This window comes from Aquarana catesbeiana, linkage group LG04 (genome assembly GCF_042186555.1).
Source record: "Aquarana catesbeiana isolate 2022-GZ linkage group LG04, ASM4218655v1, whole genome shotgun sequence".
NCBI lineage: Eukaryota > Metazoa > Chordata > Amphibia > Anura > Ranidae > Aquarana > Aquarana catesbeiana.
Genome location: NC_133327.1, coordinates 588,277,708 through 588,299,837, shown reverse-complemented (window position 1 = coordinate 588,299,837; position 22,130 = coordinate 588,277,708). Strand labels below are relative to the sequence as shown.

Sequence of the window (22,130 nt, the reverse complement as noted above, 5' to 3'; positions counted from 1 at the left end):
AGTCCGTCAAAGTCCGCCGTGCAAAGTCTGCCGTAAAGTCCGCTCGTGTGTACGCGGTATAAGACTTTCATCCAGATCAGCCTTAGTAAGTTGCAATGAATACTCACAGTCTCCTAGGGAGTGTGACGGTGAGGAGGCTGCAGCATGTGGATGTGCCTGTGACTGTCTCTTCTGGGCGCCATCTTGGGACTGCATGCTCTGTTCCCTCACTCTCAGCAAGTAGGTTGTAAGTGACTTTTGGGCCAGTTTGCTGCAGCGAATTTTCAGTCCTGGCATGCGCTAGATGTTCCGCCAGGAGTGCGGGGAAGAATCAGCAAAAAAAACTGTAGATATAGCCCCGGGGAAGTGAGGCTCACGGAGCTCTCAGCCCTTGCTTTCTTCCTGGATCGTGCCGCGCATGCGCCCCCTTTTGTGATGCTTACGTGATGCTTTTTTGAAGCTTGCCAAATGTCCTGGGTATGTGTTGATTTTCAATTTGTTTTAAAGGGGGCCAGTAGAACCACAGCTCAGTAGTACCCCCGCTCAGCAGATCCCCAGCTCATTAGTACCCTCATTCAACTGAACCACAACTTATTAGTACCCTCATTCAGCAGATCCCCTGCTCAGTAGTACCCCTAGCTGATGCCCCACTCCATAGTACCCCCAGTTTCACTGGTCCCCTGCTCAGTAACTACCCCCCATCTCTGCTGATCCTCTAGTTTGCTAATCCTTCTCTCTCTCTGGTCCCCGCTCACCTCCCAATATATTGCTTCCATGCTGCGCACCATGTGTGACATCTGCTAGTTTCTCCTGCTCCAGTCCTCCAGCTCAGCTGATCCTCTGCCACTCAGTTTTCTCTCTCTGGTCCCCGCTCACCTTCTGCTATAGCATTCACATGTTGCATACCACATGTGCCATCTGCTAATTGCTCCGATTTGGATCCCGCTTGCCTTCCTGCTGCTTCATGCTGCACACCAGATGTGACGTCTCCACCAGACACTTCCAGAATTTATACACATGAACTGGAAGTGACTGCTGATGACATCTTTCTAGTTTGTTTGTTGGTTTTCCAGTGTATGCTGGGATATCTCATGCCTGCAATACTTCCAAAACAAAGCGAAGCTAAAGCCGAATAAAAGCCTCTTAAAAAGCTGCAGGTGCTGTAAGCAAACATTGTCATAGACTTCTATGAAGGCTTTGGAGAAGCTTTGAAGCACCAAGAGGGCGACATGGGGTTTAATTTTTGAAGCAAAGCAAAAACAATGTGTAAACAGGACTGTAAGCTTACCATTTTCTTTAGTGACAGGCACTTTGATTTGAATTCAAAGTGTGTCCAATACAACATTTTGAAGTAAGTGTAAATAAACCCTTAATAAAAGTGCAATGGTCCCCAACCCATCGGTATCCACGGCAGTAGCATAAAAACTCCAATATGACATAATGACGACTTTTTGAGCCTAGCCTGGCTCTTTTTCAAGCCAGGAGAACATGTGTTCCCTAGGCTTAAAAAAGAGCCTGACTAGGCTTGAAACATTGTGTCATTATGCCATTATGTTGGAGTTCTGTGTGGTTATTTTGATAGATATATAAAGAAGTGCTTTTTTTTTTTTGTTTTTTGTTTTTTTCTCCTTACATTTTAAAGCGGGGGTCCACCTATCTATCGTTTTTTTTGTTTTTTTTTTGTTTTTTAGTTCATTCACAAACTTTTCTTCTCAGCATTACATACTCACATATTGTGTGTAATATGTCCGCCTGTGTCAGATTTCGTCGGAAAGAATAACTTATATTATTCACTGCAGGCCGTTTCCATCTTCATTCTGGGCATTTGAAGCCCACAAGCATTTATTTCCTGGATGTGGTGAATGCTGTGCTCCCAGCATTCACTGCTCGTTCCCGCACATGCTCAGTGGCATCCTGGGAAGCCTGAGACTAGCTCCCAGGAGTCTGGGAGAGGCTAGAAACACGCCTACTCCCACGGGAGGAGAACCAGGAAGTGCAAAGAAGAATAGAAAAATAAAAGGTAATTACGGCGATTTAAATTTTTTTAAATGGCATGTCAGCATCTAGGCAAGGAAGAGAATATATATTGTTCAAAATTTGGGTGGAACCCCGCTTTAAGGTTAATGCCATGACTTGGAGCTTACATAGACCTAACTCTCTTTGCTCCTGGTGACCAAAGGGAATGGCACAGGACTATTGGAAAGGTTAATATGTGCTGCGGGCGGGGCTGTCGTTAAGGTGACTCTGTTGCATTGCCCTGCATAGGCAGAGCACAAGCTCATTTTAAGTATTCTTCTTTCATGTTTTTTTCTTTGCTAATACTGTTTTTAAACATTTCTATAGATCTCATCTTAAGTATATGAAACTGAAAAATACTTTGAAGGATGTTTGTGAAAAGGAGAGAAAAGCTTTTCTTCGAAACAAAGCATTCTTGCAGGAATTTGATGCTATTGAAAATCGTTTAAGTGCTCTAATCTCCAATTCCAAGACATCTCACGATACTAAGGTAATATAAAAAAAAGATGAACCTTTGCATCACCCCTGTACCCAAAAACAAAACTATTGGGTCACTTCACTAAAGCATAAATCAAACTTTCTTTTCATCATTGTGAATTACTGTATGTGCTAAATGTTAGGAAGGAAAATAAAGTATTTATTTCATTGAGGCTTTATTACACAGATCATCTGCCACATTTATGTTATTGAGTTTTATGGAATTTTCCATGTGAAACTAAATTTACAAAGTGAATGCATGCCTTTTTTTTACTGCTAAATGTTGCTTGTATTTTAGTTAAAGAAATTGAATAAATACAAATATATATATATATTTTTTTTTTTTAAAGGAGAAATCCTGCCTGAACTCGTTTGGCTGGGCCTCTCCTAATGCACACGATAAGATTATCGGACGAATGATCGTCCGTTTTTTTTTTTTACATGATAATTGCAGATCGAAACTGATGAGTTTACTAAAGTCACGAAAAATTCTCATACGACAGAATAAAAATTCTGAAGTGATGTCATGTGTCGTAATGCATATGTATTGCACTTAGGAATGACAGCTGTACTGATTAAACGAAAATCGTGCAATCTGGCATCGTACGGAAATTTTTTTTTCCTTCGTGTCTGATAGAAAAATATCGGCTCTTGAAAGCTCTGTACTAATGATCCGATTATTGTACGATCGCTTCAAAAGGGGTATTTTTCGTAAAATTTTCTGATTGTGTGTACGGGGCTTAAGGGTTACAGGAGTGCAATCCCTTTTGCACTCCTATGACCCGTTTTCAGCAGAGAGCGGTCTGAAGGCAGACAGATCAGTCCAGGCACCGCGTCATTGCGACAATGAAGTCTGGATCCGCCAGGTGCCTGGACTGATGGCTGTGTCAGCCTCTCAGCGAGCCGCTGAGAAGGCCGCTCAACGCTCCAGTGAACGTGGAGGAGCATCGCAGGAGAGCTGCTGAATGACAGTCAGCAGCTCTCTACTCGGGGAGCCGAGAGAACCAAGCCATCGGCGGTGTCCGATGGCTTGGTTCTCAGTGCAGAGACGTCGTGGGACAGATGGAGCATCAGACCAATGCTGCATCCACCTAGGTATGTATAATGGAAGTAAAAACCGGATTCCTATACTTCTTCAATCTCTTTGATTGGAGGAATGCTGGTCATATGGCTTTGACAGGTCACATGATTGGGGCCTCCTCCCCAGGTTTTTATTTTTCTCTACACTTTTTTATTGTCCAGAGTCTGGAATTTGTAAAGCATACTTCTGTATAAATGTGCAAAGCAGTGTGGCTTTAGGCTTGGTTCACACTGCCGTGACTTACAGTGAGACTTTGCCAGGTGAATTGAGTGCGACTTGCAGCAACTTTGAAGCAACTTCAGGGAATGCCTGTGTAATCTTCCTGTAATGTTGGGTCCAAATCACATCTATTAAGATGAGGATCTGACTTGGGGGAGACTTCCAATAAAGTCTATGTGCACAAGTTGGATAGAAGTCGCCTTGAAGTAGTACAAGAGTACAACATTTTAGTACTAAAGTCAGAGTGACTATAGTAGTGCTAATTAAGACAGCTCTCATCAACTAACATGGGATTTCACATGTCACGTAACTTGAGGTCCCACAAGTTGAATCCCAAGTCGCAGAAGTGTGAACAGAGCCTTTGGACTGCTGCTTTTTAAACAAGCCTCTATATAGTTACATTTTCTCAGTGCTGGAGGGACATAGAGTATTGGTAAAATCAGGCTAGGGATTTTCAGCATGCACAACATTGCATTAAAATGAACTAGTAAGTCTTGACATCGTATTATTGTAGAATTATTGTATTAGATGCAAGTGCAGGCAGTAGGGACTGTTGGCTTTACATTCTATCAGTGATATGAATCAGTGTATGTTACATTAGCAAACCAATGCAGAGAATCAGCATTATGACCCTTTCATCCAGGGGGCACATCTATCCGTGCCGCATGTTCACTGGTTTAAAGTTGAATTCCTGGCATGGAAAGTAGATTGAGCAGAGAAGTGTACAGAGCTCTGCTGGTGCCTCATTGACCAATCAGCAAGCTGAAAGTGTGTTTAGAATCACTGTCCTTGACCAATCTTTGCTGATGCTGAAGTGAAAGTTGAGGGTCTTATTGTCATGTCTGGCAGGGGTGCCTTGGTTACAACAGCGGTACTGCAGAATTAAACATCCTTGGCAGGTAAAAAAAATAAAATAATCTAATATATGTATTTTAACAGTGTATGAATTTATTATTATACAGGATTTATATAGCACCAACATTTTACGCAGCTCTTTACAATATAAAAGGGAGACAATACAGTTATGATACAATAAAATACAAGAGGATTAAGAGGGCCCTGCGCAGAAGAGCTTACAATCTAAAAGGGTGGGGCAGGTGGTATTTAGCCACTTCCCTGAGGTCATGCTTCAAAGTGAATTGTAAACATAAGAGAAGCTACCTGATCCAGTTTCATATCCAATTTGTTTTTCATGGTCTTAGAGGAACAAGCATTGCTCCCTAAGTTGTCTCTTTTAATGGATAGTTCAGGATCTCCCAGTTTATATGGTAGAGGTGATATTCCATATTAGACATATCGGCGATATTGTTGGATATGCGGATCTCTCAAGGGCTCAATGACAACATACATTTTGCACGTACAATCCCAATTCTATTGCTGTTTTTGTGCAACTTTCATAGTTGGCTCAAAACATCTAAAGCACCAAAACAGCGTGAATGGCCCTGATTACATTCTTTGATGAAGAAACGTGTATCTGGAATCATATGACACTGATGTCGCCACATTCCCTTTTAACCCTACGGCATGTGTTTGTTTAGTTGGGGTTTTTGTGCATATTTTATCAGAACTACTTTGCCTGCTTTAATCATATAAATCTGGAGCCTTCCCCTTTTTTTATATGTTCGTTGGAGGGGCGTTGGAATATTGAATGTGCTGAATGGGTGTTTGACAGACGTCCTCTCATATCTTATATGGGGATGATTCCATACATATTCGAGTGTTGACCTCCCTTACCCTGAAGTCTGACTAACTGATAAGCAGCTGTTACCTGTGGTGGCAGAGTGTGTATCACTTCTTATGTTGAAGCATATTTTGATAGTTTGGAACATGCAGTTTAATTTTTGATATATTGGAGGACTTTATTGATTGTTCAATTTGGACACTATTCACTGGGTTGGTGTGATTAAGTCATAGAAGTACAGCTTATGTTATATCAATTATATGGGTTGTGACAGTGCTAGGCTTGGCCATGGTGTAAATACAGGTAAAGCGTGCTACACTGCATCCGGAAAATATTCACAGAGATTCACTTTTTCCACGTATTGTTTTGTTGCAGCCTTATTCCAAAATGGATTAAATGCATTATTTTCCTCAAAAAAATCACAAAGCATTAGTATTCACAGCCTTTGCTCAATGAGGCAACTTTTGGCACAAATTACAGCCTCAAGTCTTTGAGTATGATGCTACGAGCTTGGCACACCTATTTTTGGGCAGTTTCTCCCATTCTTTTTTGCAGGACCTCTCAAGCTCCATCAGGTTGGATGGGGAGCATCGGTGCACAGCCATTTTCAGATCTCTCCAGAGATGTTCAGTCGGATTCAAGTCTGGACTGTGGCTGGGCCACTCAAGGACATTCACAGAGTTGTCCCGTAGCCACTCCTTTGTTATCTTGGCCGTGTGGTTAGGGTAGTTGTACCGTTGAAAGATGAACCTTCGCCTCAATCTGAGGTCCAGAGTGCTCAGGAGTAGGCTTTCATCAGGGATTTCTCTGTACATTGCTGCATTCATCTTTCCTTCAATCTCGACTAGTCTCCCAGTTCCTGCCGCTAAAAAACATTCCTACAGCATGATGCTGCCAGCACCATGCTTCATTGTAGGGATGGTATTGGCCAGGTGATAAGCGGTGCCTGATTTCCTTCAGATATGATGCTTGCCATTCAGGCCAAAGAGTTCTATCTTTGTTTCATCAGACCAGAGAATTTTGTTTCTCATGGTCTGAGAGTCCTTCAGATGGGCTGTCATGTGCCTTGCAGCTCATGCATGCATTTGCAAATGTGTGCTAACTAAACCCCTGTTTTTAACTCAGACTGTTGGACAGGTTAATTCGGTTGGTAAGCAGACTGGTTGGTGAGTTGAGCTGGGAATTTCCTCTGTGTTTGTCTTTCATGCATTTGCCCTTCCATGTGCTCCTTGCTGTTAGGTTAGGGCTATGAATGTTAGAATAAAAGAACATGTGACTAACACCAAAAAGGGGTTTCCTAAACACACTGTTTCCCGTCATTACTTAGAATGTCTCAACAAAAATCCAGTGGGTACTACATTCACAGCTGTTGATAGGTTTACCCCACATTGGCGTGGGAGTGTCGCTAAGAGAGAGATCTTGCGTATGGAAACCCGCTGGATTTATCATTTAAAATGCTACCGCCATTCGGATGAAATGTGGATTGGGACGTGAATAGCTTCATTAATAATAGCTGAGGATTATCAATTATCCTTATACAGTTGATCACCCTCCGCTAAAGGGGGTAGTGGCACCAATAGCAATAACTCTAACATATTATGCTTTATGTTTTTTGATATTTTGATGGGTGTTCACTAAATGTCCACTAGGGGCGCTTTAGTTTATCATATGCATTTTTTTATGTGTGTATATATACATACATACGTACAGTGATTTTATTGCATTCTTTTATTGTTATTTTATATATGTTATATACATTGCATGACTTATGTGATCCTCCTACAAATTAGTTTTGTATCCTTAAGCCATTTGTATATTTGTATGTAAATGGAATCACTATAGTAAATGTTTTTTATGTATGTATGAACCTAGTGCTGACACGATAGTGTCTAGCAGCTGGAGGAAATCCGTTTCCCATTGGTGCGTCTGTTTGGCAGCTCCTCTTCTACCCCTCGCATCATCTGAGAGGCATTTCTCTATGAAACGCAGGCGCAGGACGTGATGCGTTCCAGCAAAGCATTTCCGGCTTTCGCGTCATCTTGGGGGTTGATTCCTCCGTGATTCCGCATCACCAGTGACACATTTAAAAGGGCGTGCTTGTGTGGTAGAGCCACACCTCTGATGATATCCATTTGGATGAAACATATCAGGCTGGCTATGAGAAACAAGCACACTTAATGCCGTGGCTATTTTGTTTTACGATGAACGTTTTTATTGACTGTACATGTAAGGTGCTACACTAAATCCTTTCACAAGTGAGACAGGCTTCACTATATGCTGCTTTATTTCCATTTGGTGACGATATCCCTTTGATTGGGTGAGACACCCACTGACTGCTGGAAGTTTACTACTTTGTTGCTGCCTGAGACAAGTGAATGGATGCAAGCTTTATAGTGTATTTTAAAGTGGAGTTCCAGGCTTTTTTTTGTTTCATTAATAGTCAGCAGCTACAAAAGGTTTAGCTGCTGACTTTTAATAAACAGCCACTTGCCCATCCCACGGTTCAGCGATGCAACAGCATGGAGCCTCGCTCCTCTCCCCCTCCTCTTCCCCTCCTCTTCAAGGTGCCTCCATTGAAACTGTGGGCATGCGGCCATGACAGCTGGCGGCTTCACGGCCGGGCACACACTGCGCATGTGCGAGTCCCGCTGTGCTCTCTGAGTGGACAGGCGAGGGGGGGGGGGGACCTAGGGGGAGAGGAGGCCGTAGTCGAAAGCCATGCAGGGACACAAGACCGCCATATCCCCGCTAAGGGTCCAATCAGGTCCGCCTGAAAAACTGACAGGCGAACCTGATCAGACAGCCCATGTGAAAGGGGCCAAGCAGGGAGATGACAAATAATAAATTCATTTTAATTAACCGCTTCCTTCCCGCAGACGTCCTGTCTTTGAAGAGAAATACCGTTGTTATGGTAGCAGCTAGCTACCATAACCCCGGTATCCTCTTCAAGAGCCGGCGGTTCTCTTTCAGATAAAAGTGGACTCTGCAGCAGATTCGCCGAAGATCACTTTTATTGGTGGCGGGAGAGGGCCCCCCCTACTGCCGCGCTCCGGTGCCCCTCACCGCTTACCGTGGCCGTCGGTAACGGCGGAGACGATCCGGACCTGTCCCTGGCCTGACATGGTGACGAGTGAGGGGAAGATGGCCCCCCGCCCATCTCCAAGTCATTGCAGGGCGGAAGCGACGTCAAATCGTCACTTCCGCCCATAGCTCTTAAAGGGACATTTTATTATTTTTTTTCAAATGACAATTTTTTTTATTTTTTTTTAATGCATTTTAGTGTAAATATGAGATCTGAGGTCTTTTTCACCCCAGATCTCATATTAAAAAGGACCTGTCATGCTTTTTTTCTATTACAAGGGATTTTTACATTCCTTGTAGTAGGAATAAAAGTGACTTTTTTTTTTAAAAGAACAGTGAAAAAATAAAAGTTAAAATAAATAAGAAAAAAAAGAATTTTAAACGCCCCCCGTCCCGCCGAGCTCGCGTGCAGAAGCGAATGCATACGTAAGTCGCGCCCGCATATGAAAGCGGTGTTCAAAACACACACGCAATAATTCTAGTCCTAGACCTCCTCTGTAACTCAAAACATGCAACCTGTAGAATTTTTTTAAACATCGCCTATGGACATTATAAAGGGTAAAAGTTTGTCGCCATTCCAAGAGCGGACGAAATTTTGAAGCGCGACATGTTGGGAATCAATTTACTCGGCGTAACATTATCTTTCACAATATAAAAAAAAATTGGGCTAACTTTACTGTTGTCTTATTTTTTAATTAAAAAAAGTATTTTCTTTCTCGAATATCACGGGACACAGAGCCACAGTAATTACTGATGGGTTATATAGGTATCACTGGTGATTGGACACTGGCACACCCTATCAGGAAGTTCAACCCCCTATATAATCCCTCCCCCTTGCAGGGATACCTCAGTTTTTACGCCAGTGTCTTAGGTGATGGACGTGTAAAGATGTCCTGTGCTGAGCTCCAAAGGGAATATCCTGATATCCTATACTGGGGCAAGCCAGGCGAACCGGATCCATTCAAAGTGTCTTTTCATGGCCGAATTGAATGGTACCCGGGCCTCGTGTCCGAAGAAACGAGGTTTTACCCGTAATGCTTCTCTTTTTAGAGAGCTGGACCCCGCAGATCAGAAAATGGCTTTAAACTTCCTAATTTCTGGCGAGGTGCTTTACGGTCCCAGAACTGTTGGATCCCCCTACTGATGGGGGCCCCAGTCTCTGACGGTTTTTTCAAACGGAGCCCACCGTGAGAGGTGAAGATTGGGTCTGTGTAAACAGCACCCTGCGGCTGGATAAGGTAAGAGGAGATTCCACAGAATTTTTGAGTTCTAGTGGCTTTTCTCCTTTAAGGTAAATGCATGCTATGCCTATTGTGACCACCGGGGGCTGCCAAGAGCACAAACCTACACATGCTGACTCTGTCTCAGGTGTTGTAATCGCTGTTATGTCCCAGTGTATCAAGCAGGCTGCAAACAGGTAAGGTGGAAAGGGGGATTTCTCATGTTTGAATGTTCCCCCCCAGGCTAGAGAGGGGCCACAGGGGTCTAGAAAGTGGTTATACCACCCGGGCTCTGCGGCCTAATGGCCACCATCTCTCAAGATAGCCGTTCAGGCAGATCTTGTTACCAGCCTCCCTCCCTCCCCCCCCCCATCCCCAGCCTTTCTCCGGAAGCATGACAGGAGAGTCGGCAGCGCGGGAAGCACTCGTTTTTTTCAAAACTCGGGGGGGGGGGGGGTGGCGGTAGAGGAGGGGGCGGGACGTCAGCACAGAGTGCGTAGACTCCCACTCAGGCCAGCTGCAGGCTATTAGAGGCACTCTGTACAGGTGCACTCAGCCTTCTGAGAGACACAGAGCTGACGGTCGCATGTAAGGTGGGACACAGGCATTCTCCTAGGCAGCATTTACTGAAGTAACACCAGACTGAGCATTGGGTAGCAAGGCTTTTAGCCAGACTACATCGCTCAGCGGGCAGTGTTCATTTGTATACCTCACACCTTGTTGCTTTGCACTATGGGTAGAAGAGGTTCAAGCACCCCAGGAACCAGAGACACTAGGGGATCTCGTTCAGGTTCTGAGGGCCCCCTGTCGGCAGCATCCTCCCCCTCTAAAGATGGGCCAGGGACAGCTAGCCAGGGAGAGCCATCGGGGTCAGGGGCTACACCTGCTTCTGGCACTTCAGCCCCTGTATATATTACACAAGAGGATTTTTCCTCAACCATTAATGGTCTAGAGGAAAGATTAATGGCCGTGATTACGTCTTCACTCAGTGGAAGAAAACGCACTAGGCTTTCCTCTGTTCCCCAAGACCCTCAGACAGAGGAGCTCTGGGATAAAGGAGATGAATCCCTTTCAGAGGATCGGGATGGGATGGATGATTCCTCTTCGGAGGATTCAGGTGGAGAGGGACCCTCTGCGACTTCCCAAGAGGAGAAAGTCTTAGTGCAGATCCTCACTGGATTGGTCCGCTCCACATTTAAGTTGCCCATACCTGAAACTGCTAAAGAATCCTCTTCTGCTTTGGGGTCACTGAAACCTTTCCAAGCAGCACATGCTTTTCCTGTTCATACTTTACTTGAAAAGCTTATTTATTCTGAGTGGGATCACCCAGACAAACGTTTTTTTCCGCCGAGAAAGTTTTCAACACTTTATCCGATGGAAGAAAAGTTTATTAAAATGTGGGGAATACCGGCTATTGATGCCGCCATTTCCTCCGTAAATAATAGCCTGACTTGTCCTGTAGACAATGCTCAGATGCTCAGGGATCCTGTAGATAAAAGGATGGAATCCCTATTGAAGGATGTTTTCTCCTTAGCAGGATCAGTGGCCCAACCTGCAGTAGCAGCGATTGGAGTCTGTCAATACTTAAGAGACCATGTTAAGCAGGTCATCAAAGTATTACCTGAACAGCAGGCCCAGGGGTTTGCTAACCTTCCAGCGGCCTTATGCTTTGTGGTTGACGCCATTAGAGATTCTATCGTGCAAACCTCCCGTCTTTCACTGGGGTTGGTGCATATACGTAGAATCCTATGGTTGAAAAATTGGTCAGCCGAAGCACCATGTAAGAAGCTACTGGCTGGGTTTCCATTTCGTGGTGCAAGGTTGTTTGGAGAGGACTTGGATAACTATATCAAGAGAATCTCTTGTGGGAAAAGCACTCTCTTACCTGTCAAGAAGAAGAGTAAGCGTCCCTCTTTCAAACGGACTCTTTCCCCAGCGCCGGGGGCTTCAGCCTCCAGGCAGTCTCGACGGCCGCCTCCATCGGGGTCCAGAGACAAGAGTCAACCCCAGGGACAAAAGAAGTCCTGGGGAAAGAAGCCTACTAGGCAAAACACTAAGACCTCTGCATGAGGGGGCGCCCCCGCTCACTCGAGTGGGGGGAAGACTGCGACAGTTCTCAGAGCTCTGGCACGAGGACTTCCAGGACAGATGGGTAGTCTCCACGGTAACCTTAGGGTACAAGCTGGAGTTTCAGGAATTCCCTTCTCCTCGGTTCCTCAGATCAAATGTTCCCAGAGACCCAGAGAAGAAGCAGTCGCTCCTCCTAGCGTTAGAGCGACTTTTGTCGCAGGAGGTCATTATGATAGTTCCCGCAAAGGACCAGGGATTGGGCTTCTATTCCAACCTTTTTACGGTCCAAAAGCCAAATGGGGATGTCAGGCCCATTTTGGACTTAAGGGATCTGAACCGATTCCTAAGGATTCAATCCTTCCGCATGGAATCAATTCGAACAGTAGTTCCCACCCTGCAGGGAGGAGAATTTCTGGCATCAATAGACATCAGAGATGCATATCTGCATGTGCCCATTTTTCCTGCTCATCAGAAGTTTCTGCGCTTCGAGGTAGGAGGGCGCCATTTCCAGTTTGTGGCTCTGCCTTTCGGGATAGCCACTGCACCTCGAGTGTTCACAAAGATCTTGGCTCCTCCTCTGGCCAGATTAAGGGCTCAGGGTATAGCTGTCATAGCATACCTAGACGACCTGCTCTTGATAGACCGGTCGGTAGCCTCTTTGAATGGAAACTTGAGGACCACGGTCAGGTATCTAGAACACCTGGGTTGGATCCTCAACTTAGAAAAGTCTTTCCTAAAACCAGTAAGAAGACTGGAGTATTTAGGTCTGATTATAGATACAAGCCAGGAGAAAATATTTCTACCCCAGGCAAAGATCACTGCTTTGAGAGAGCTGATTCTGACAGTAAGGACCAAGAAGGGTCCCTCAGTCCGCCTTTGTATGAGGCTACTAGGGAAGATGGTGTCTTCATTCGAAGCAGTTCCCTATGCTCAGTTTCACTCAAGAATGCTGCAACACAGTATTCTGTCGACCTGGAACAAGAAGGTTCAGGCATTAGACTTTCCGATGCACCTGTCGCATGCGGTGCGTCAGAGCCTCAATTGGTGGCTCATACCCGAAAACCTGCAGAAGGGGAAATCCTTTCTACCGGTTACCTGGACGGTGGTAACAACAGATGCCAGTCTGTCAGGTTGGGGAGCAGTTCTGGAACAGGCTGCGGTCCAAGGGGTATGGTCCAAGACAGAGAGGACCTTACCCATCAACATTCTGGAGATCTGGGCGATATATCTAGCTCTAAAAGCCTGGACTATCAGGCTACAGGGTTGTCCGGTCAGGATCCAGTCCGACAATGCCACAGCAGTGGCTTATGTCAATCATCAGGGAGGCACCCGGAGCCGAGCTGCTCAAAAAGAGGTGAACCAGATCTTAGTCTGGGCAGAGATGCATGTGGCATGCATATCGGCAGTTTTCATCCCGGGAATAGAGAATTGGCAGGCGGACTATCTACGTCGCCAGCAGTTACTTCCAGGGGAATGGTCTCTGCATCCCGACGTCTTTTGGGCCATATGCCAAAGATGGGGGGTTCCAGATGTAGATCTCTTTGCATCCCGATTCAACAAAAAGATAGACAGATTTGTGGCAAGGACAAAAGATCCTCTTGCATGCGGGACGGATGCGTTGGTGATTCCGTGGCATCGGTTCTCACTGATTTACGCATTCCCGCCTATTCTGCTACTACCACGACTCCTTCGCAGGATCAGGCAGGAAAGGAAGTCGGTACTTCTGGTGGCCCCCGCTTGGCCCAGAAGGACTTGGTATGCAGAAATAGTAAGGATGACGGTGGGTTCCCCGTGGACCCTACCGGTATGCCCAGACCTGTTATCTCAGGGTCCAGTGTTCCATCCTGCCTTACAAACGCTAAATTTGACGGTTTGGCTATTGAGACCCACGTTCTGAAGAGTCGTGGGCTCTCAGGTCCTGTCATATCTACCTTGATTAATGCAAGGAAGCCAGCTTCCAGGATGATTTATCATAGAGTCTGGAAGGCTTATATAACCTGGTGTGAATCCAGAGGGTGGCATCCCAGGAAATATGCCATAGGTAGAATCCTTGATTTTCTACAGATGGGATTAGAGATGAAGCTGGCCTCGAGTACCATCAAGGGCCAGGTTTCTGCTTTATCAGTATTATTTCAGCGGCCACTTGCTTCGCATTCTTTGGTCCGAAACTTTATGCAGGGGGTGATGCGTCTTAATCCTCCGGTTAAAGCGCCCCTAAACCCCTGGGACTTGAATTTGGTTCTGGCTGTGTTACAGAAACAGCCTTTTGAACCAATAAGTCAGATTCCTTTGGTCTTGTTGACAAGGAAATTAATTTTTCTGGTGGCCATCTCTTCTGCTAGAAGAGTATCAGAATTAGCAGCTCTTTCCTGTAAGGAGCCTTATTTGATTATACACAAGGATAGAGTGGTACTACGCCCTCATCCTAGTTTTTTACCGAAGGTGGTTTCTGATTTTCATTTAAACCAAGACATTGTTCTACCTTCCTTTTTTCCAGATCCCTGTTCTCCGGAAGAGAGATCTCTACATTCGTTGGATGTAGTAAGAGCAGTCAAGGCCTATCTAGGGGCAACTACTCAGATCCGCAAGACGGATGTTTTGTTTGTGCTGCCAGAGGGTCCCAATAGAGGACAGGCAGCGTCAAAAGCTACCATTTCTAAATGGATTCGACAGTTGATCATTCAAGCTTACGGTTTGAAACAGAAGATTCCTCCGTTTCAGATGAGGATATCGCCTTTGGGCGTAGTGTGCTGCAGGCAGCGGTACAGGGTCCTCAGGTCTGATTGCACCCTACTTGGTCATGGTTCCCCCCCCTCAGGTAGCATTGCTCTGGGACATCCCATCAGTAATTACTGTGGCTCTGTGTCCCGTGATGTTCGAGAAAGAAAATAGGATTTTTTAAAACAGCTTACCTGTAAAATCCTTTTCTTTCGAAGGACATCACGGGACACAGAGGTCCCGCCCCTCTTCTAATACACTATATTGCTTGGCTACAAAACTGAGGTATCCCTGCAAGGGGGAGGGATTATATAGGGGGTTGAACTTCCTGATAGGGTGTGCCAGTGTCCAATCACCAGTGATACCTATATAACCCATCAGTAATTACTGTGGCTCTGTGTCCCGTGATGTCCTTCGAAAGAAAAGGATTTTACAGGTAAGCTATTTTAAAAAATCCTATTTTTTTCCCAAAAAAAGTGTGCTTGTAAGTCCGCTGCGCAAATACGGTGTGACAGAAAGTATTGCAACGACTACCATTTTATTCTCTAGGGTGTTAGAATAAAAAATATAGCCCACTTACTGTGACAAAGTACCCCGAATTAGTGGGTCCTACTCCTAGTAATAGAATGGAAGATCCTTTGTCTCAACCATGGGAGCTGAACTCTGCTATGTGGGAGAACTGAAGGGGATACATCCTATACACTGGTGGCCACTAAATAAGAGGTAATGAGGAGGGGAGGGGTGCTCCAGCCCAAAAGACCAAATATGTTCTTGTATATTGTAATAGGCCCTGACCAGGTCTTTTGGGCTGGAGCACCCCTCCCCCTCCTCATTACCTCTTATTTAGTGGCCACCAGTGCATAGGATGTATCCCGTTCAGTTCTCCCACATAGAGGAGTTCAGCTCCCATGGTTGAGACAAAGGATCTTCCATTCTATTACTAGAGTAGGACCCACTAATTCGGGGTACTTTGTCGCAGTAAGTGGGCTTAGCACTATATGACCATATAGTGTGACCAAACCCCCGTATTTTTTTAATATGTTCAGGTGTTTTTAACTAGCCCTGCAGGAAATGTCATTCTTGTATGTGTGCGCTGTAAAATATTTTGTACTGTCTTGTCATACCAACGGCCACCACAAGAGGGCGCCCGATTGCAGAAGGAACCATAGGACTGCAGAAGGCCGCAAAGCCGCGGCCTCAATTACCGGCGCGGCCCAACGCGATCGCGCCGGGAGGAGGGGGGTGTTGCACGGAGACAAGACACCCCAGCTGTGCCGCCCTAGGCGCCAGGTCGCTAATTCTAGTCGCAAATGCGACCTGGCGCCAGGGGTTTGTCGAGCCCTGCTTTAACCATATACCTACTGGTGATTGACGAGTTCAGATGTGATCCCTTGGGAAGTTATTAATCAATGCCTATTACTTGCTGATATTTGGTAAGCAGATTTGATTCTCATGTGGTGTGGTGTGCTTCCCTATACACACTGAAAACTGGTGAAGGGATTATCATCTTCTCCTCTTTTAATACTTCAAAGACTGTTGCTTTTTATTGCTGCATGTGGACTTTTTTGCTCTACCATGCAGGCCTAATCAGTGGAGTGCTGCCGAAATGGTTGTTCTTCTGGAAGGTTCTCCTCTCTCCACAGAGAAACACTGGAGCTCTGTCAGAGTGACCATTGGGTTCTTGTTCACCTCCCTGACTAAGGCCCTTCTCCCCCTGATCACACAGTTTTGCTGGGGATGGCCTGCTTCCTGGTGGTTCCAAACTTCTTCCATTTATGGATGATGGAGGCCACTGTGCTCATTGGGACCTTCAATGCTGCAGACATTTTTCTGTACTCTTCTCCAGATCTGTGCCTAAATACAATCCTGTCTCTGAGGAATACAGACAATTCCTTGGACTCGATGGCTTGATTTGTGCTCTGACATGCACTGTTAACTGGGGGACCTTATATAGACAGATGTGTGCCTTTCCAAATCATGTTGAATCAACTGAATTTACCACAGGTGGTCTCCAATCAAGTTGTAGAAACATCTCAAGGATGATCAGTGGAAACAGGATGCACCTGAGCCTAATTTTGTGTGTCATAGCAAAGGCTGTGAATACTTGTGCACATGTCTGCCTAACTGCCCAAAAATAGGTGTGCCAAGCTTGTAGCATCATACTCAAAAAGACTTGAGGCTGTAATTGGTGCCAGTGGTGCTTCAACAAAGTATTGAGCAAAGGCTGTGCATACTTATGTACAGTATTTTTTCATTTTTTATTTTTAATAAATTTGTAAAGATTTCAAACAAACTTCATTCATGTTGTCATTACGGGGTATTGTTTGTAGAATTTTGAGGAAAATAATGAATTTTAATCAATTTTTGTAATAAGGCTGTAACATAAAATGTGAATACTTTCCGGATGCACTGTAAGTGGAGAAAGTTGTTTTTTTTTTCATCCTTCTAGAGGTTTTGTAATTCCTGGATTAGGGTCTGGAGTCCAGAGAAATTTTTGGGAGGGAAGAAGCCTCCAAAACTGTGTCCAGATTTTACCAGAGACCTGCAGGCTGTGCGTGTGTGCAGGTGTGCACAGCCGTTATTAGAAAAGACATGTCATTAGTTGAGGGCTCCACTGTACAAAGAGTCTGTAAGGTTGTAAGTGGGCAACCAGAGCTGTGCATGTTGGCACAGACAGGTGAAGTCTGTGAGGAAAAAGGCAAAGGCCCTAAGCCTGTGTAGTGAGATCTGAGTGTAAGGTAATGAGGTTGCATGAGAGCACAGCAGTCCTTGGAGTTGGTCTGTGGGACCAAACCAGAGGTCCAAACTTGAGAACATAGCATTGGCGCTATGTAGGAAAAGCAAGGAGGCTTTAAATTATTTATTTTGAAGTGATGGTGGAAACCCCTGCGAGGATAACTTCATTCTGTGGAATTTATGTTTTCGTTCTAAAGAAAAGTAGGTCAACGAGCCCTGAAGAAAGGGGAAAAAAATAGGACGCTTCTGTCAGCAATTCCTTCAGTAAGCTTTGCCAGAAACTTCACATCAAAATCAACGTCAAAGATGAGGTAGATGGAAACTGGAATAGCACTTGCAGCAGCACTTCAAAGAGAAGAAGCAACGCTGGTAGGGATAAGAGAAACAAAGGCGCTTCTAAGTGCAGTATTCAACAGTATTTGATTGTTAAAAAGCGGAAGTGAACTCACTTCCAGTCCATGCATTCCAGCGTCCCATTGAGTTCAGTCCAGCTAGAAAGTGCCATTCCAGGGCTTGTTGATAAGAGAGAAGACAAAGCCGCTTCTATGCAGTATACAACAGTATTTGATGGTAAAAAGCAGTTAACACTTACAAGATCCTGGATAAAACAGGCATATCAGTCAACATAGTATTTTCTTGCTCTATCCTGTGTCTCCAGGAAGGGGGGGAGCCAACCAGCAGTTATGGAATGAGGTGGGGAAGCCAGGAGGCAAGATGGCTGCCTGGCTTCTGGTAACCACGCTGGAACACACAGATCGGAAGTGATGTTAAGCAGGGAATCGCTTCCAGTCTGTGCGTTCCGGAAGCCAGGTGGCCATCTTTCCTCCTCACTTCCGACTCCTCCTTCCATAGCTGCTGGTCGGCTCTCCCCCCTGGAGGCACAGGATAGAGCGTAGGACAGAGCAAGAAACTACTATGTTTACTGATATTCCTGTTTTATCCAGGACCTTTTAAGTGTTTTTAACTGCTTTTTACCATTAAAAAAAAAAAGTGTTAAATACTGCACTTAGAAGCGCCATTGTCTCCTCTCTTATCAACAAGCCCTGAAACTGCAGTTTCTGGCTGGACTCACTGGGATGCACTACATTTGAGCTGAAATCCCACTCCCCCCACATATCACAGTGTGTATATGCAAGTACATCTGTAAACACACACATGCGTACGGGCGTATAACTCTGGACCTAGTTTTCTGCATCCAGAGTTGAATTCCAGTATGCATATGTGTGTTTACACATGTAATTACGTATACATGTGTATAGCCGCCTATAGGTGGCTATACGCAGAACCTGTGGGCTCCCTGGTGTTGAAATATGCCAGAATTTACACTTTTTATGGCCAGATTCGCCCGTGGGGTTGAGACCTAACATTTTGAAGTTTTAGATGGGTCAAGCATTTCTCAACAACAGGTATACACTCAACAGTTATTTACTCAGCCACTTTCTTTGTTGTCGTTAATTAGAATCCCTTCTTGCGGTTTTATTGAATGTTGCCATGTCAACTGAAGCAGTATAAAGTCGTGTTTCCTTTGCCATATGGTTTTATTCTGTTAGTTGGCAAAAGTGATTGTTAATTTGTAGAACTGAATGCTCATTCTTCACATACAGAAATGAGAGCCTTTTTTTTTTTATATATTTTTTCATATATTCTTTTTTTTCATGACTTAAGTGGGCCTACTTAATAAGACAAAGAGCAATGTGCAAGTTGTTATAAAGTAAGCCAAGCAACAATCACGTTTCATTGTTCAGACCATCTGCATGGATAAAAGGCAAATGTTACAGTGCACTGTATAGTCCGAAGAAAAAAAGGACAATGAAAGCGGCAATACTTGGCGTCTATTATTTCTCCTTCCACTTTTATTAAGCGCGACTTGCGTTTGTTACTTAATTCTCCCACGCTAATCCTAATATAAATTATTTTATTTTATTACCTTCGTTCCTCCGCAGTAATCCTCGATTTATATTATTTATTTTCTTTTTGACAGGGATCAAATATTTCCATCAGCCCGGTTACCACATTAGCCATGACCTTGTGTGTTCCTGTTATTAATACCCATTACGAAATATCATTACGCAGGGCCGTGAAGCACAGCAGAAAACAGGCCGTTTGATTTGTTTGTTGTGTACTTTATTCCCCCACTTTTACAAAGGAGAGGAAGCAGATTACATATCTCCGGGCCTGACAGGGAAAATGTCTGACAGAAAATGCTCAAATGTATTCAGCTATGTATCTGTCGTAATGCAGGCCTCTAATCCCTCCTACTATCTCCATATAAATGATGCCGTTCAAGGCCATCGCTTCTTTCTTCACTTAGAGGGAAAAAAAAAAAAAAAAGAAAAAAAAAAGCCCAGCAAAGCCCTTTCAGATGAAATGTCTAAAAACATGGCGTAATAACTTGGAGCATGCTGGCAAGAGTAGTCACTTGTGACTGCGTGAATCCCCCTCAGCAAGTCAATATTGTAATAAGCAGAACTGGTAACATCTCTCCATTATTCAGAGGAGCCAACAGCGTGCTTGTCCCTTAGGCTGCAGCATTCATTAAGAAAAGCTTACTGGGCTGAAAGGTGGAAACAGATGATAACAGGATATGATTTTCATATTTAATGCATCCCCTTGGAAGAGTGTATGTGTGCTGCAGATTGATAGAAGAATCTACTGCTACTTTACAGAAAGACTTTCTAGTTTGCCCTATAGCTACCGATGGAATCATTCAGCCAAGAAATTACCTTTCCCTCTTTCTACCTGCTTTATATATCTGCCAAGCAGGCAGCCTAGCTGCCAGTGAATTTTATTGTGCAGTTAACTGTTTGGTATTTAAGACTCTTATCAGAAAAGAAACAGAGGCCACACGTGTTTTTTTTTTTTTTTTATTATTTTTTTTTTTATACGCAGGAATAAGATTTGAGGTTTACTTTTTCTTTTATTTTTTCCTTTGGTATTTTAACTGGCATAAATGTTAGTTTGCAGGAAGTTGGGTCTACCCGCTGCCTTGATTACCTACTCTTTTGGTGTTTTGGGAGTTAAAGCACAACTGTCCTTTCAGTTGAGATCCATTAAATACACTGCAGCTGCTTCAAAACAAAAGGTGTGTAAAGTGCGGAGCGTTTACACTAGTGGTTGAGGGGCGGTAAAACCATTTGGTTAGCTGCAAAGGCAGCAACCGGGGGTGTATACATGTCGCAGCTGCGATGCTTTGATTTGCTTCACAGCAGTGGTAAGAATTTACTGCCTATGGTGTTGGGCCTGACGCAGGCCAGTCAAGGGGCCATGTTGCAACCGCCCCAGAACCATACGCGGTTGCGGCGCGGTACTGTGTCATTTAGGGGGTTAAAACGGGCAGTCATAAGCAATCCATGCTCAGAGGCACATAACAAATAGTGAGGGGGCCCTATGTTGCCTTCTCGCTGCCAATTTTAGCCCCCTAAATGCTGCAGAAATGTGCTGCATGTTTTGTCATATAGTGTTAGCACTAAAACTATGCAGGTACCATTTGGGGGGGGGGGGGGGGCAAGGAACCCCTAGCAACCTCTGGAGGTTGTGGCTTGTCATGCGCCTATGAGCATGGATTTTTCAGAGGGGCAGTGGTCCTTGCTGCTAGTGTAAACATTCCCTTCTCTGTATCAGCAGCCACAACCTCCAGGTCACATCTGGTTGCTATTGCTGTGGCTGATTGACAACCCCCCCCCACGATGGTGCCTGCATAGTTTTAGTGCCAACACTATATGGCAGAACATGCGGCGTGGCACTGCAGCATTTAGGGTGTTAAAATTGGCAGTGAGGAGGCAACATAGTGCCTCCTCGCACAGTACTATGAAGTACTGCTGTACTATGAAGTACTGCTAATACTAAATCAAATGCGCAATCAAACAAATGCCACTCACGACTCTGTAAAACAGGCATCAGTAAGTTCTGGGTCGGTCGCTTTACGCCGTGCGTTCCACGGATAGTGGAAGTTGCGTCACTGGTTAATGAAACCGGAAATACGTTGATGGGTTTTGCCCCTCCTCCAGGGCGTCATCAAGGACATCATTTCCGGTTTTGAATGGTGTAATTTATTTACAAAGGAGCAGTCATCTCCTCTCCACTTAGCCAATAGTAGAAAACAAAGACCATCTGGTGTAATCAAACACCAACTTCCTTTTGATAACATCACTTCCTGTTATTGCCAAGTGATAACAAAAAACTTTATTGCCAAATACAAATAAAAACAACGTACAGAATTTCATTACTTTAAAATTCATGAAGAGGAAAAACAAAATTATATGGTTCATCAATTCTATACGAGTTCATTGTTTACATAAAAAAGATGAATAATAAAGATAAAATAAAAATAAAATGAAATAAAAATAAAAATGAAAAAAATATAAAAATTAAATTAAATTAAATTTGGAAAAAAAAAAAAAAAAATAAAATAAATAAATAAATAAATAAATTGAAATGAAACAAAAATGAAAATAAATATAAATATATTTATTTATACAATGAACACAATTACCAATTAGACAAGAAACAGTTCAGTTCAAATCTGATTCAATACTTAAGCCAAAAGGAATCATAGTACCCAGCCTATCTATCCATTGGGTCTTGTTTTGTGAGGTAGCTTTCTTGAGATTGGAACCTCTCCAATGAGCCTCCACTCTATTCCACAAAACGTCAGACCCCTGGGATCACTGTTGTGAAACAATCTAAAATGATTGGACAAGCTGTGATTCTTAAAACCTTATCTAATTCTGTTCACATGCTCCCTCAACCTAATGCTCAACTTCATCGTGGTCTTCCCCACATATTGGAGGTCGCAGGGACAGGACAGAAGGTAAGTGACATGTAGTGATGAACTTTTTAATCTCATAGGATT

The 22,130-nt window shown here is 44.2% G+C and overlaps 1 protein-coding gene across 4 annotated transcripts in view; it reads left to right on the top strand.

Moving 5' to 3' along the window:
* KIZ (kizuna centrosomal protein) overlaps window positions 1-22,130 on the top strand; it is a 385,513-nt gene that overhangs the window by 34,009 nt on the left and 329,374 nt on the right. For 3 of the 4 annotated variants that reach the window (XM_073628139.1, XM_073628140.1, XM_073628141.1), the window contains one exon: window positions 2,323-2,485. The exons of the other annotated variant lie outside the window; for it this stretch is intronic. In XM_073628139.1, coding sequence (XP_073484240.1) covers window positions 2,323-2,485 — 163 coding nt within the window. The remainder of the gene's footprint in view (window positions 1-2,322; window positions 2,486-22,130) is intronic. 4 annotated transcript variants of the gene reach the window in all.